Raw genomic sequence first — 14,777 nt, 5'->3', positions numbered from 1 at the left:
CCAAAGAAAATACAGAGAGTTCCCATCTGTATGTACACCCAGTATTTTTATTTTTCTTTCTTCCTTCCTTCCTTCCTTTCTTTCTTTCTGCGTTGGGTCTTTGTTGCTGCATGCGGGCTTTTCTCTAGTTGCAGCGAGTGGGAGCTACTCTTCGTTGCGGTGCGTGGGCTTCTCATTGCAGTGGCTTCTCTTGTTGCGGAGCACGGGCTCTAGGCGCACGGGCTTCAGTAGTTGTGGCACGCGGGCTCAGTAGCTGTGGCTCGCGGGCTCTAGGGCACAGGCTCAGTAGTTGTGGCGCACGGGCTTAGTTGCTTCGCGGCATGTGGGATCTTCCCAGACCAGGGCTCGAACCCGTGTCCCCTGCATTGGCAGGCGGATTCTTAACCACTGCGCCACCAGGGAAGTCCTGTATTAGTTTTTAGATTTTCCTTGTTTTTGGTGATTTTATTTATATCAGTATGGACTCAGACATTTATTTTAGACTTTGGGTATAATCCAGTACTACTTTATTTATTTTGTTGCTCCTGTTTTTATATTGGGAGCTCTTTCATTTGGCTCTTTTGTCCTTTTGTCGTACTCCCATCATAATTTTGTGTTTAACACTTCCTTATTTCTGGCACTACAAAATATCCCAGGCTCATCTTGTGTATATTTCCTGCCCTAGTCTGAGAATCAGCTGTTTCTCCAAAGAACCTTGGTTTCTTTTATTGGAAAATGGTATTAGATGCTGAGATCTGGGTTCTAGGTATGTCCCTTGCTACCGAGGGGTCGCTGCTTCTAGGTTCTGGATGATGATGATTTTGAGTAAAAGATAAAAACAGACAAGTTATACAGAACCCAACAGGCAAAACCTTTAGAGGCCCCTTGGAGCCTCCTTGGCTCCTCTCTTCCACTCCATCACCTAGGCCATCAGCTCATCCTGTCAGATCCACCTGCAGAATCTGTCCTGACTCCGACACTGGCTGCCACCTTCACCCTACTACTGTGGCCCAGGCTCCCATTGTGGATCTTGTGACCCTCGGCAGTAGCTGCCAAACTGGTCTCCTGCGTCCTTCTGGACTCCTCCTCCTCCTCAGGCTCTTTTCCACTCAGCAGCCAGTGGTAGGCCCTGGAATTTTAAAAAACTTTTTTGATAATGATTTTTATGGCAGTTTACAGTTGTAAGACATTGAATTAAGAAGAGAGAAAAGATGCTACTCCTTAAAAATGTTTATTTTTTATTTTTTTAAATATTTCTTTCTTTAGGCTGTGCCGGGTCTTAGTTGTGTCGCGTGAGATCTTAGTTTCGGCATGCATGCGGAATCTAGTTCCCTGACTGGGGATCGAACCCAGGCCCCCTGCATTGGGAGCCTGGAGTCTTACCCACTGGGCCACCAGGGAAGTCCCCAAAATGTTTATTTTTTAAAGAACTTTCGTAGAGCTATAATTTATATTAGAGTACACATATTTTATGTGTGTAGCTTGATGAACTTTTATACATGGATATACCCGTGTAATCACCCAGATTAAGAAACAGACATTCTGGGCACCTCAGAAGACCTTTTTTCCCATACCCAGTCACACAGCCCCCCTCACCCCCAGGGGGACCACTATTTGTGGCCATGCATTTAAAGTGAGACCCATCAGGGACTTCTCTGGTGGTCCAGCGGTTAAGACTGCGCTTCCAATGCAGGGGGCTTGGGTTCCATCCCTGGTTGGGGAACTAAGATCCCACATGCCGCATGGGGCAGCCAAAAAAAAAAAAAAAAGAAAAAGAAAAATAAAGTGAGACCCATTAGCGTGTGTGTATTCTCCAGCATAATCAGCTGCCTGGGTGCAGGAGTGGAGAATGTGGGGATTCTGATTTACCTACAGTTGGGGTTTGTCCAGGCAGGTATGATGGAGGGCAAGAGGGGCCAGGGAGTTGAGGGTATATGCAAGGAAGTGAGATTAAAGGATAAGATTTCCAGGATGAGACTGAAGTGTGAGAGCAGGCAGAAGGGACAGCGTGAGCAAAAGTATTGAGGGTTCAAAGAATATGGTGTGTTCTCAGAGTCTGGAGAGGGGACAGATCAGGAGTGGTGGGAGACTGGGCTAAAAAGGAAGATTTTAAGCAGGAGAGAGACATGGTCAGATCCTTTCTAGGAACTGAAAAGTGGTGGTGTTTATTCAGTCGCCAAACAATTATTGAGTGTCTCTGTATCTGGCCCTTTGCCAGTACTGGTAGAGGGGTATAGGAGTTAACCTGGATGTACTGACTATTCAATTGTGAGAAATGGTCAGCTTAGAGAGGAGAGATGAATTCAAGACATTTCCTGAGTTAGAAGTGTCCGATGTTGATTAATGGAAGTGGTGAAGGGGTAGGAAAAGAGTTAAGGCATCCAAAACAGCACAGTTTTTCTGCAGCTTAATAGTCAGCCCTTTGTTTTACACTAAATACAATTTCCATCTCCATCCCCTCTCCACAAAGGCTGGAGATGGCTTAGAATGTTACTTTTGTGCATAGAGGTCGTTTGCTTCTGGTGTGTGCCCTGAGCCAGGAATAGAGAGGTACACTCTGATTCTTGAAGTAAATGATTGCTGTATGTTTGCAGAAAGGCTCTGTATATAGGGAAGAATCTGGAAGCAGCCTGAATGCCCAAACCTTGGGGGAAAGTTTAGGCAAATTATGGGCTACCACCAGGTAGACCATTAGGTAGCTAACACAAAAGATACCTCTGTGGACCTGTGTTACTACAAGCATGTTTGTACGTGAAGTCAGGTTAAGAGCAGAAGGCTCTTCACTGGGTTTAGTGAGAAGATTTGGATACTGATCTTGGTTACACCTCTTCCTAGTCACTCTCTTTGAGCCTCCATTTCCAGAAATGTAAAATGGGTGCAGTGATAATAACAGTTCCTTAAGCCCTCATGGGATGGTGGTAAAGATCCTGTGAGATACCTTATGTAAAGGCAGTTTATAACCCCTAGAGTAAACTACACACATTGGTTATTAGTAGCCATGTGAGTGAATGCTGACCGGTTGGAGTAGGAAATCAGAGGGAAATTGTTATCCTTTCTGTTCCTCTTTTTCCCCCTGTAACATTTCTTCAGTTTGTATTTTTGGTGTGTATGTGGGGGGACCAAACAGATTTCTGCCAGGCGCTATCTAGCTGCTCTAATTTAAGCATGTGCACAGTGCGCAGTGTTGGGCAGCTTAATTTTGCACAGAAGCAGCCAAGACTCTGAGCAGCAAGCCTTCCTGGGACTTGAGGTCATATATTGTGGACAAGCCAACGTTGTATTTCTGTGTCAGACCTGGACTGTTCTTTGCCTTTCTGGACATGCAGGTGGAGTTATTCCCTTTTATTTGGTGTGGGTTTCACTGTCCCACAGCCCTCTCCTTTCCTTGGTGGAGCTCTAGGGTAGATTGGCTTATCTGGTAGTTTAGAGTAGTGTGTCTCAAACTCAAAAAAACATAGGGACTGTTGCCTCCAACCTATGTACTATCTGTGGATCCCACTTTTAGTAGCATTGGGGCAAAATGCTACTATGTTAGTTACGTATTGCAGTGTAACAAATTTTCTCAAAATTTAGTGGCCTAAAACAACACTAAATATTACCCTTTCAGTGTGTGGATCAAGAATTCAGGAGCAGCCTGATGGAGGGTTCTAGGTCGAAGTCTTATGTTTGTCTTAAGCTGGTGCTAGTCACTGGTAGGGAGACTTCTGGTTGCACGTGGACCTCTCCATAAGGCATCTAAAATGTTCTCATGACACGGCACCTGGCTTCCCCCAGAATGGGGAAACCAAGAAGCAGCAGTGCTTTGTGTGTGTGTATGTGTGTTAAAATATACATAACATAAGTTTTACCATTTTAACCATTTTAAGTGTATAGTTCAGTGACATTAAGTGCATTCATATTGTTGTATAACCATCACCATCACCCATCTCCAGAACTAGGTATGTATGTATGTATGTATGTATGTATGTATTTAAAGTGTAGTTGATGTACAGTATTATATAAGTTACAGGTGTACAATATCGTGATTCACAATTTTTAAAGGTTATGGTCCATTTGTAGTTATTATAAAATATTGGCTATATTCCCTATGTTGTCAGAACTTTTTCATCTTCCCAAATGGAAACTGTACATATTAAACAGTAACTCCTCATTCTCTTCCCCCACCAGCCCCTAGCAACCACCATCCTACTTTTTGTTTCTATGAATTTGACTACTCTGAATCATGCAGTATTTGTCCTTTTGTGATTATTTCATTAGTATAATGTTTTCAAGGTTCATCTATGTTGTAGGGTATATATAAGAATTTTATACTTTTTTAAGGCTGAATAATATCACACTGTGTGAACATATCACATTTTGTTTATCCATTCATCTGTCGATGGACACTTGGATTGCTTCCACTTTTTGGCTGTTATGGATAATGCTGCTATGAACATTGATATACAGATAACTGTTTGAGTCCCTGCTTTCAATTCTTTTGGGTGTTTGCCCAGAAGTGTAGAATTGCAGCACTTTTTATGACCCAGACGTGAAGTACTCCACCATCACTTCCGCCACATTCTATTTGTTAGAAATGAGGCCACATTCAAGGGGAGGATAATTAGTCTCCACCTTTGGAGGGAAGGAGTGTCAAATTTGCAGATGTATTTTAAAACCACTACAGCTGCCTTTGGAGAGTGATCATATAATGCCAGGTTAATAGCAAACACACACACTAAAATTCTTTAGTAGTACTTGATTATATGGTGGTCATCTTGATCAGTGCATCTCAACCTTTTTCATGTTGTTGCTCACCTCTGATCCATTTGTGGCATCTCAGCTGGGAAGCTCTAATAAAGATGGTTTAGATTATGGAAAAGCACAATAAAACATTCCTCAAGGAGACCTTGTGGACCACCAGCTCTGTGTTCACTAACACCCAGTGGTCCATGGATTGCTATTGGGGGAACAGTCATTTAGGGCCAGCTGCCCATCTGTACAATAGGTGTGGAATCCATAAGGTTCCTGCATAGTTCTCTACACAGAGTTGCTGTTTCTTTTCTCACCTTCAGTTTCTTGTACTTCCTTATCTTCCTTTGTTCTTCTCTTCCTCTGTACCTATGCTGATTTACTTATATTACACCCTCTCCCAGAAACACTCTTCAGCCTCACTGCCTCCTTCATCACCTGGAAAATGCCTATTCATCTTTCAGGATTGAGTCAACTGTCTCCTTTTCACTAGTTGACTTGGCCCTCCTTCCTCAGCCTCCTTCCTCTCCCCCTCTGCCTTAGAACTAGCCTTTTGCTCCTTTGTACCCTATTCTATCTTAAGTAGTCTTCTGTAGTTGCACCTGTGATGCTTTATTACAATTATTTGTGTGTATAGTTATACATTTATTCCTCCTGAGGATACTGCAGTAAGAGATAGATGTCTTTAGGGGTGTCTATAATATCCTGGGGAAGCAGGCCATATAAACATAAACAAGTAAACAGAGGAACAAATGAAATAATTACAGATTGGGTCGAATGTTATTTATGAAGGAAGCAAGCAGGAGACTGACACAGATTGGAAGGAGACGGGGGCTACTTGAGATAGTCAGGGATTCTGAGGCTGCAGGAGGGTAAGGCTCTTTCCTGGGAAGAGTGGGCAGGGGAAAGTGATTCAGGTGAAGTGAACAGACCAGGTATGGGAAGGCAGTATATGTCTGAGGAAATGAAAGGCCCCGTGTGCCTTGTAACATTGTCTTCCTGCCTCTGTCAGCTGTTGTGATCACATGACTTTATAGATTTTGCTCTGTATTTCCAAACCCGGGTACACTTCCTGGCCCAGAGTGGGTACTCAGAAAATGTCAGGGGAGTTGATGAATTTCTCTTTCTCTAATTTTTGTCATTCTCCTTGTGTCTTTACATTTGATTGGCTACACTGCCCTTCTGTGGCTTCTTGGTTTAGTGACCAGTTATACCACTTGCTTAAGATAAGGTCACCATAGTAACCTAATTTACTATGAAGTTTAGGTTATCCGACCTTTCCAAGTTGAATTTTATTTTATTTATTTATTTTTTGGCTGTGCTGCATGTCTTGCGGGATCTTAGTTCCCCAACCAGGGATCGAACCCAGGACACGGCAGTGAAAGCACCAAATCCTAACCACTAGACCACCAGGGAACTCCCCCAGGTTGAATTTTATTTTTATTTATTTATTTTAATTTATTTTTTCTGCAATTTTTTTTGGTTTTTTTAAAAAAATTTATTTTATTTATTTTTTGTTGCATTGGGTCTTCGTTGCTGTGTGCGGGCTTTCTCTAGTTGCGGCGAGCGGGGGCTGCTCTTCGTTGCGTTGCACGGGGTTCTCATTGCGGTGGCTTCTCTTGTTGCGGAGCACGGGCTCTAGAGCGCAGGCTTAGTAGTTGTGGCACACGGGCTTAGTTGCTCCGCGGCATGTGGGATCTTCCCGGACCAGGGCTTGAACCCGTGTCCTCTGCATTGGCAGGTGGATTCTTAACCACTGCGTCACCAGGGAAGTCCTCCTACCAGTGTTTCTTTATTTAATATTTAAGCAAAAGAAAATATACTGTATATTCTTATTTTCCTCTTTTGTAACACAAAAGGTATAAGATATGCATGATTTTATAGCTTGACTTTTTAAAATTTGGAAATCTTTGTCAATTCATAGTTCTCATTTTTTTTTTTTTACAGCTGCATAATATTCTGTTTTGTGGATGTGCCAAGCAGCATATAAATCCAAGAACCATGAAGCTACTGGGTGATATCAGCCCATTAAATATTTTTCAAAACTTTTAATTTAAAAGTATTTATTTTTGCTTACACAGGTATTTTGTGACTAAATCCTTATAAAAATTAAAACCACAAGCAAAAGTCTCTTGGCCATTCCCAATCCCTCTCTCCTCCCCAGAGCTAAGTTTTGTTTCAGTTTGGTTTTTAATGTCTGCTCCTTTCTGGCTAGTATTTCCATTAGAAATGTGACTCCCAGCTGCAATGTTAGTTTGGAAACTAGAGTCTCATCAGTGGCTGTTAGTTACATGTTGAAGTTGGAAATTCTCTCTCCCCTTTTCTGTCTATACAGATTCCATTCACATCTCCTCTTTTGTTAACCTTGCTGCATCTTCTCCAGCTTCCTTCATGGTTGTTCCAGTATTTAGGTTGAACCAGATAAAATTACTATTTTTGTCAGTAAAAAGCAGTTGATTATCAGCTATTTCACGTGGTTCCAACATGTAGGTTTTTTTTTTTAATGTAGTTTTTTTTTTTTCTTAATTTTATTGGAGTATAGTTGATTTACAATGTGTTGGTTTCAGGTGTACAGCACAGTGATTCAGTTTTGCATATACATATATTCATTCTTTTTTGGATTCTTTTCTCATATAGGTTATCACAGAATATTGAGTAGAGTTCCCTGTGCTATACAGTAGGTCCTTGTTGGTTCTAGTAGGGTTTTTTTTAATAAAAATTTTTTATACAGTTTTTAAAGGTTACTTTCCATTTATAGTTATTACAGAATATTGGCTATATTCACTGTGTTGTACAGTACATCCTTGAGCCTATCTTACACCCAGTAGTTTGTGCCTCTCACTCTCCCATCCCTGTATTTCCCCTCCCCCGACCCATACCACTAGTTTGTTCTCTGTATTTGTGAGTCTGCTTCTTTTTATTATATTCACTACTTTGTTGTATTTTTTAGATTCCACATGTAAGTGGTATCATGCAGTATTTTTCTGTCTCTGACTTATTTCACTTAGCATAATGTCCTCCAAGTCCATCCATGTTGCTGCAGATGGCAAAATTTCATTCCTTTTTTCTTTTTTTAATATATTTATTTATTTATTTATTTATTTATTTATTTTTGGCTGCGTTGGGTCTTCATTGCTGCACGCAGGCTTTCTCTAGTTGCGGTGAGCGGGAGCTACTCTTCGTTGCGGTGCACGGGCTTCTCGTTGCGGTGGCTTCTCTTGTTGCGGAGCACGAGCTCTAGGCATGCAGGCTTCAGTAGTTGTGGCACACAGGCTCAGTAGTTGTGGCACGCGGGCTCTAGAGTGCAGGCTCAGTAGTTGTGGCGCACAAGCTTAGCTGCTCCACAGCATGTGGGATCTTCCCGGACCAGGGCTTGAACCCGTGTCCCCTGCATTGGCAGGTGGATTCTTAACCACTGCGCCACCAGGGAAGTCCCTCGTTCCTTTTTTATGGTGAGTAGTAGTCCATTGTGTATATATGTACCATATATTCTTTATCCATTCATCTGTTTTTTTTTAAATTTTTAAAAAAATATTTATTTATATATTTATTTAGGTTGCACCAGGTCTTAGTTGCAGCAGACGGGCTCCTTAGTTGTGGCATGTGAACTCTTAGTTGCGGCATGCATGTGGGGTCTAGTTCCCCGACCAGGGATCGAACCCGGGCCTCCTGCATTGGGAGTGTGGAGTATTACCCACTGTACCACCGGGGAAGTCCCTCATCTGTTTTTTTAAAAATAAATATTTTATTTATTTATTTATTTATTCCTTTTTTTGACTGCGCTGTGCGGCTTGTTGGATCTTAGTTCCCACACCAGGGATTGAACCTGGGGCATGGCATTGGAAGCGCTGAGTCTTAACCACTGGACCACCAGGGAACTCCCTCCATTCCTCTGTTGATGAACACTTACATTGCTTCCATGCCTTGGCAGTTGTAAATAATGCTGCTGTGAACATTGGGGTACATGTATCTTTTTGAATTAGTGTTTTTTTTTGTTTTTGTTTTGTATATATACGCAGTAGTGGAATCGCTGGGTCATGTGGTAGTTCCATTTTTAGTATTTTGAGAAACCTCCATACTGTTTTCCACCTTGGCTGCACCAATTTACATTCCCACCAATAGTGTACAAGGGTTCTCTTTTCTCTACATTCTCGCCAACATTTGTTATTTGTGTTCTTTTTGATGATAGCCATTCTTACAGGTGTGAGGTGATAGCTCATTGTTATTTTGATTTGCATTTCCTTGATGATTAGCCATGCTGAGCATCTTTTCATGTGCCTGTTGCCCATCTGCATTTCCTCTTTGGGAGAATGTCTATCCACAGAGTAGTTTTAAAACTTAGTTGGTGTCTGGGTCTTCTCTAGGGCAGGGGCCAGAACCACATACATTTTATAATTTCTTCCAAGACCTGGAATTGACTGGCCAGATCAAAGTCACTTAATAACGTTCTGTTGGCTGATGAATCTGAGCTGTCCCCAAGGCAGCTGTGCAGTTGTGAGCCACCAAGCCTTACTGGGTTGATCTCTAAGATCAACTGCTTGTCTTTTCTGTGAAATGGCAGTTGGGTTTCCCCATCCACCATGAGTGACTTGTATCCTTGTCACACTTTAGAGAAGTAGGGAGAACCACCTTCTTCTTAGGAAAACTTACTGACCCCTTGGTTATTCTTGATCCTCCTGGAGAGATTTGTGTAGTCTGCAGACAGTGGGATGCCTGTGCCCTGTGAAGTTTTTGAACAAGGGAGTAGCTTTTGGCTAGCTAAGGGCCCAGAGGTCCTTCATACTCTGAGTGTGCGCAGTGGAGTTACTAGCCTAGGATTTTGCAGTTATTTCTGTGGATCCAGAGTTACCAGACTTTTAGAAGGCACTGACCAAGTGCAAATTCAAAAGAATTTTTGTGGGGTTGTACTGAGGTGCCAACTTTTTATTTTGCCAAATGAGGATATTTAAAATAAATATCTAATTATATTTTTTATATTTAATACATGCTCATGGTACAACATTCAAAACAAACAAAAGGATATATATTGAATAAAATAAGTCTCATACTTCCTCTCCAGTTCCTTAACTATCCAGTTCCCCTCCCAAGAGGCAAACCGGGTTGCTTGATCATCCTTCCAGAGATAGCCCACGCATTTAAAAACAGGTACGAATGTATTGGCTCTCTCCCCTTCCCCAAATGAATGGTAGTGCATTCAATACCGTTTCGCATCTTGAGTTGTTTCCCCCCACCCAACTTTTCTTAGCGATCTTTAAAAATCAGTACATAGAGAGCTGCCTTATTCTTTTTAATGGCTGCATAATATTAGTAAGGATTAAAAACAATTACCATTGTTTTAATTTCAAAAGTATATTTAAGCACCAAAAAGTTAGAAAGAATGTGATCTTAGTATAAAGGAAAGTTCTATAAATTAAATAAATTTAGTTCTGTGAAAAATTAATTCTGCGCGTTGGTCCAAAGACCTGTTTGAAAACTATTGCTAGAGATAGTAAACCACTAAAGAAAGGGCTTTGAATAGGAGTGAGTTAGGGAGGCTTACTAGTCTCTGGTAGGCTGACTGAATGAGAGGGCAAGAGGAATGCAGTTGAGATATCCATATCCTTCTCCTCATTTTATGGAGAGGAATAGACTTAGGGAAACCTCTTTTATGTCCTACCATTGTACTGTACTACTCAGTTCACGAGATCCTACAATTAGCTAGTCTGTTGTCAGGATAGCTTATATTTATGACAGCTGTGTGTAAGTTGGATTGGAGTAGGGGGACTAGTTTCAGGGCTGTTTATTCCTTTTGTTAATATTTTTTGAGCAATTAATGTATGCATAATACTATTAGGGATTTTGAAAAGCATACCCTGTCAGTCCTGTGTGAGAAATACCCACATGAAGTGATTGGGGCCTGAACTTAGAGAGTGACTGAAATTGGAATGGGTAGCTGCAGTCTGAGAGCTTTGGGTTTGAAGAATTGACAAGACACTCGACGTTTGGGAAGAATAGGGAGAATAGAATTCATTTGCTGAATGTTTATTGAATGCCCAGTATCTGCAACCTACTATGGTTGGTTAACTCCAAGCGTACTGCCTTAGCAGATACTAGTGTAGGGTTGAAGAGGACACAGTGTACAGATGACACAAGGAAGCAGGCCTTTTCATTTAGGTAGCACATATTTATTAGGACAGTAGGGTACTAAGTGTTAGATGTAAGAAGAAGGAAATGGTGAGTGTCCAAGTTGTAGGGAGAAAATACGAATAGGTAGAATGTAAACTTTCTCAATCTAGAATAGCATTCTGATGAATACAAGTGTATTTAAGAGAACAATTGCATATTTATTTTTCTTTATTTTTAACCATTTATTTATTTTTGGAATGAGCAATAGATTTATATGGTTGAAAAATGAAAAAGTATTAAAAGGTATACTGCAAAAGGTCTCCATCCCACTTTTGGCCCTCCCTGCCGCTATACCCAGTGCCCCTCTTGTATCAGTCAGGTTTAATGCTGGAAACAAAAACCATTCTGGGTACTTGAACCACAAAAGGATTTAACACAAGAAATTGGCTACTTACAAAATTGTTGGAAGAGTTGGAGGAGTGGGACCCAAGGGGGCTGCTCTTAGAGTATAAATTTGAAGGACCCACCACTGGAGCTGTGATCTGGAGGTCAGGAATTCATTACTGCTACTGCCACCCCCACCATTGCTGCAGTGACTAGACATTAGACCCTTGCCACTGCAGACCAGCATGTCAGTATCACCTGGGAGCTTGTTTAAAGCTCTTAGACCTTAGCTCCACCGACTGAATCAGAATCTGCATTTTAACAAGATCCTCTGATGATTTGCATTGCATAAAAGTTTGAGAGGTCCTGCACTGGAGCACTGGGTCTGGTCGCTACAGTTGCTTCCAAATCCACAGGTCTCCATGACCTTGATTGCCAATTGTAAGGGAGTCAAGCAAATGTAGTTGTTGGTTTCCCCAACTCTCAATCTAGAAGAGTGGATTGGAGATTGAAAGAGCCCATCTAGTGAACTGACCATACTTCCACAAGTAACCAGTGTTAGTTTCTTGTGTATTCTTCTAGATGTTTTATGCATATTTAAGCATGTATGAATATATATATTCTTTTTCATCTTGTTAAAAAAATAAGCAGTAGCTTACTTACCATACACAGTGTTCTGCACCTTGCTCTTTTCATTTAATAGTTCATCTTGGGAGAGCTTTCCATATCATGACATAGAGCCATCTTCTTTTTAACAACTTCATAGTATTCCAATATATAGATAACAAAATTCTTAAAATTGAGACTAACACAATCTGGGCTGCATGGTCATTTGAATTTTTTAACACATGTAAAATATAATCTAGTTGTTAAATGTTTGCTTCCTGCCTCCTTTGTGCTTGGGTCTTGTGTATATGTCATCTTGTTTAACTTGCACTACAACACAGTGTGTTGGGTATCCTTCTTCCACTTTACATGAAGGCACTCAGGCTCTGAAAGGTTAATTTAATCACAGACTAAGGAATATCCTGGATGGGATTTGAACCCCAGGTCTGTTAGCCTTCATAATTTTCAATTTGACACAATGACACAGAACCTTTAAATGATAGGTTTTATTTAGTACTTTGAGACCTACTCCTTTGGGAAGAGGTTTGGAAGGGTATCATTTTGATTATTTTGGGTGGGTATTAAAGGCATTTAATTTTCTTTTTTTTTCCTGACTCAGGTATCCAGCTCACATAGAAGATATTGATTACGAAGAAGGAAAAGTACTCATCCATTTCAAGCGTTGGAACCATCGTTATGATGAATGGTTCTGCTGGGACAGTCCTTATTTACGCCCTTTAGAGAAAATACAGCTGAGGAAAGAGGGCTTACATGAAGAGGAAGGATCATCTGTGAGTAACAGATCTGGGCAATTCAGTAATTAGTGGGGTCAGCCATTAGGTACTTTACATTCCAGCCTTTGATGTTTAGTGTGAAAGTCTATAGCAGCTGGGGACCATCCTTATTTAGGCTTGTAGTGCAACTCTGAGATCTCCATGGCCCCTGGGGGTGTGGGGGGTGGGTTGTTGAAGAATCTCAGCTGTCATCTGTTTGTATGACGTGATTGATTTGACAGCTCATAAACTAACTTGGTTGAGACTGCATTGATGATGAATGGGGACTTTATCTCTCTCTTTTACACCACTGTGTCCCTTTAGATCATTTAGTAAGCTCATCTGCTGTCTGATCATTTATTAAGCAATCATTCCATGTGGAGCATTGTGCTAGCCTCATATTAAGGGCTTTTATAAGACCTTGAAGAATATTCATTCTTCAAAATGTAGCAATACAAACTGTGGGCTGGGAAAACAGTATGAAATATTAATGGTGAATGAGTGCCTCCTTTGTCAAAAGACCCTTTAAAAGTGTGGATGGTGTTAGGTGGCATGAATGCTGCTTCCCTTAAGATGAAGTAGCCTCTTTCCCTCCAGCTTGTGTACTTGGTGTGTTCCCTGGTGGTCCTGGGCTCTTAGACTCACTTTCAGGGACAGGATAGGATTATCATTGGTGCTGTGCTATGGCTGTCCAGAACTCTTAAAATGGCAAAAGTCTGTGTCTAGCCCTTTTGTTTTGGCTCCCAATGCTGAACAGCAGAAATATCTTCCTCCATCCCAGTAGCCATCTCCCCTTCCTGCCCTTGTCAATTTCAGCTTCTTTTATGAATTCTGTTACTATGTATGTCCTATGAAATTGGATTGGTAACAGGATCTTTTTTGTTTTTTAATATTTTTTAGGAATTTCAAATAAATGAGCAGGTCCTTGCTTGCTGGTCTGATTGTCGTTTTTACCCAGCCAGAGTCACTGCTGTTAACAAGGATGGTAAGGCAATTTGAGTTGTAATTGTTTCTACTCTTGACGTAGGGGTGAGTTTGTAATATTGGAGTTTGAGAGTGTATTTTCAGTATGTATTTATTGCCTAGGAATCCTCTTTCTTTAAGTTAATTACTCTGTCAGGAGTTAAGAAGAAATTATAAATGGAGAGAAAGGTAGGTTAAAGAGGGGGAGTTTGGTTCTTTGCCTTCTAAAACAGTCATGGTTCATCTGTCACTCTGCTGGGAAGTGTGTAGGTTCTTGCGGTCTAGGAGTTCCTAATATAATAGATGAAATAAATCCCTAATAATCCTTTTAGTTATTTGTGAACAGCCTAGAAATGAAGCAAACAGCAAACTTTTCTTAAAAACATGCTTTGTGGATGCAAGGTGATTGAGAGTGGTCTGTAGTGTCAGAGGTACTAGTTGAAATTGGGGTACTGGGATTTAGAGCACTGAGCTGGAATGCCTTTGCCAGAGTTTAGAACATGTGAGGAGTCAGGACTGGGAACATGTCCCAAAGAGGCTCATTTTGCTAATACAAAGGCAAGAGAAGAGGAGGGTCATGAAGGTAATATGTGTGGTCAGCATCCTGACACACAGAGAACACACTGGGGGTTCAAGTGATACCTTTTTTCCTTTTTTTACCATTTTCTACCAAGATGTTTGTGGTATGTCCATGATTCCTACAGTGAATGTTTAGGGCAAACAGACCTCTTAGTACCAGTGTTAGGGGTGACTCTAAGGCCACATTGATTTTTCATTCAGTGAAGTTATTCAAGTATTTATTCAGCACTCTGCTGGACTTCGGGGTGACCAAGAAGTTTTGTCTGAGAATGGGTTGAAATGGTCAAAAATGAACATACATTTGCATGTAGCAGAAATTTTAGTTCCTCTCTTGCTACATTCACCCCACCCCCAGTCCCGGCAGTTGTTAGACCAGTGTGGGTTGACAGATGTAGGTTATCCTTAAACCACAGTTCTTCTACCACAGGCCTCCAAAGCAAGGTTGTATCTTCTAAGTTGTCTAAACAGTTACTGATCCTCCTGTTCATGGTTGATTAAGTCTTTTTGGATAGTCCCTTGTTTCCCTAAGTTACTTTTATAAGCCAGTGTTCAAAATAAAATCCTGTTACTATTTTTCATATGTATCACTTTAACCTAAAAATTTATTTTAAAGGAAAGCTTACATGTTATTAAACTGCTTTAAATCCTTTTAGTAGAAGA

The 14,777-nt window shown here is 41.0% G+C and overlaps 1 protein-coding gene across 10 annotated transcripts in view; it reads left to right on the top strand.

Moving 5' to 3' along the window:
• The window catches only part of PHF20 (PHD finger protein 20), a 137,483-nt gene that overhangs the window by 27,550 nt on the left and 95,156 nt on the right, over nucleotides 1–14,777 (top strand). For 9 of the 10 annotated variants that reach the window (XM_068525228.1, XM_068525235.1, XM_068525227.1 and 6 more), the window contains 2 exons: nucleotides 12,422–12,593; nucleotides 13,476–13,560. In XM_068525228.1, the coding sequence (XP_068381329.1) occupies nucleotides 12,422–12,593; nucleotides 13,476–13,560 (257 nt within the window). Of the gene's footprint in view, nucleotides 1–9,766; nucleotides 9,853–12,421; nucleotides 12,594–13,475; nucleotides 13,561–14,777 lie in introns of all 10 variants that reach the window. The other variant, XM_068525236.1, reaches the window with a different exon arrangement.

The sequence above is a fragment of the Eschrichtius robustus genome, chromosome 16, assembly GCF_028021215.1.
Source record: "Eschrichtius robustus isolate mEscRob2 chromosome 16, mEscRob2.pri, whole genome shotgun sequence".
Lineage (NCBI taxonomy): Eukaryota > Metazoa > Chordata > Mammalia > Artiodactyla > Eschrichtiidae > Eschrichtius > Eschrichtius robustus.
The sequence above is the reverse complement of the archived record's forward strand: the minus strand, read 5'-3'. Positions and strand labels throughout refer to the sequence as shown.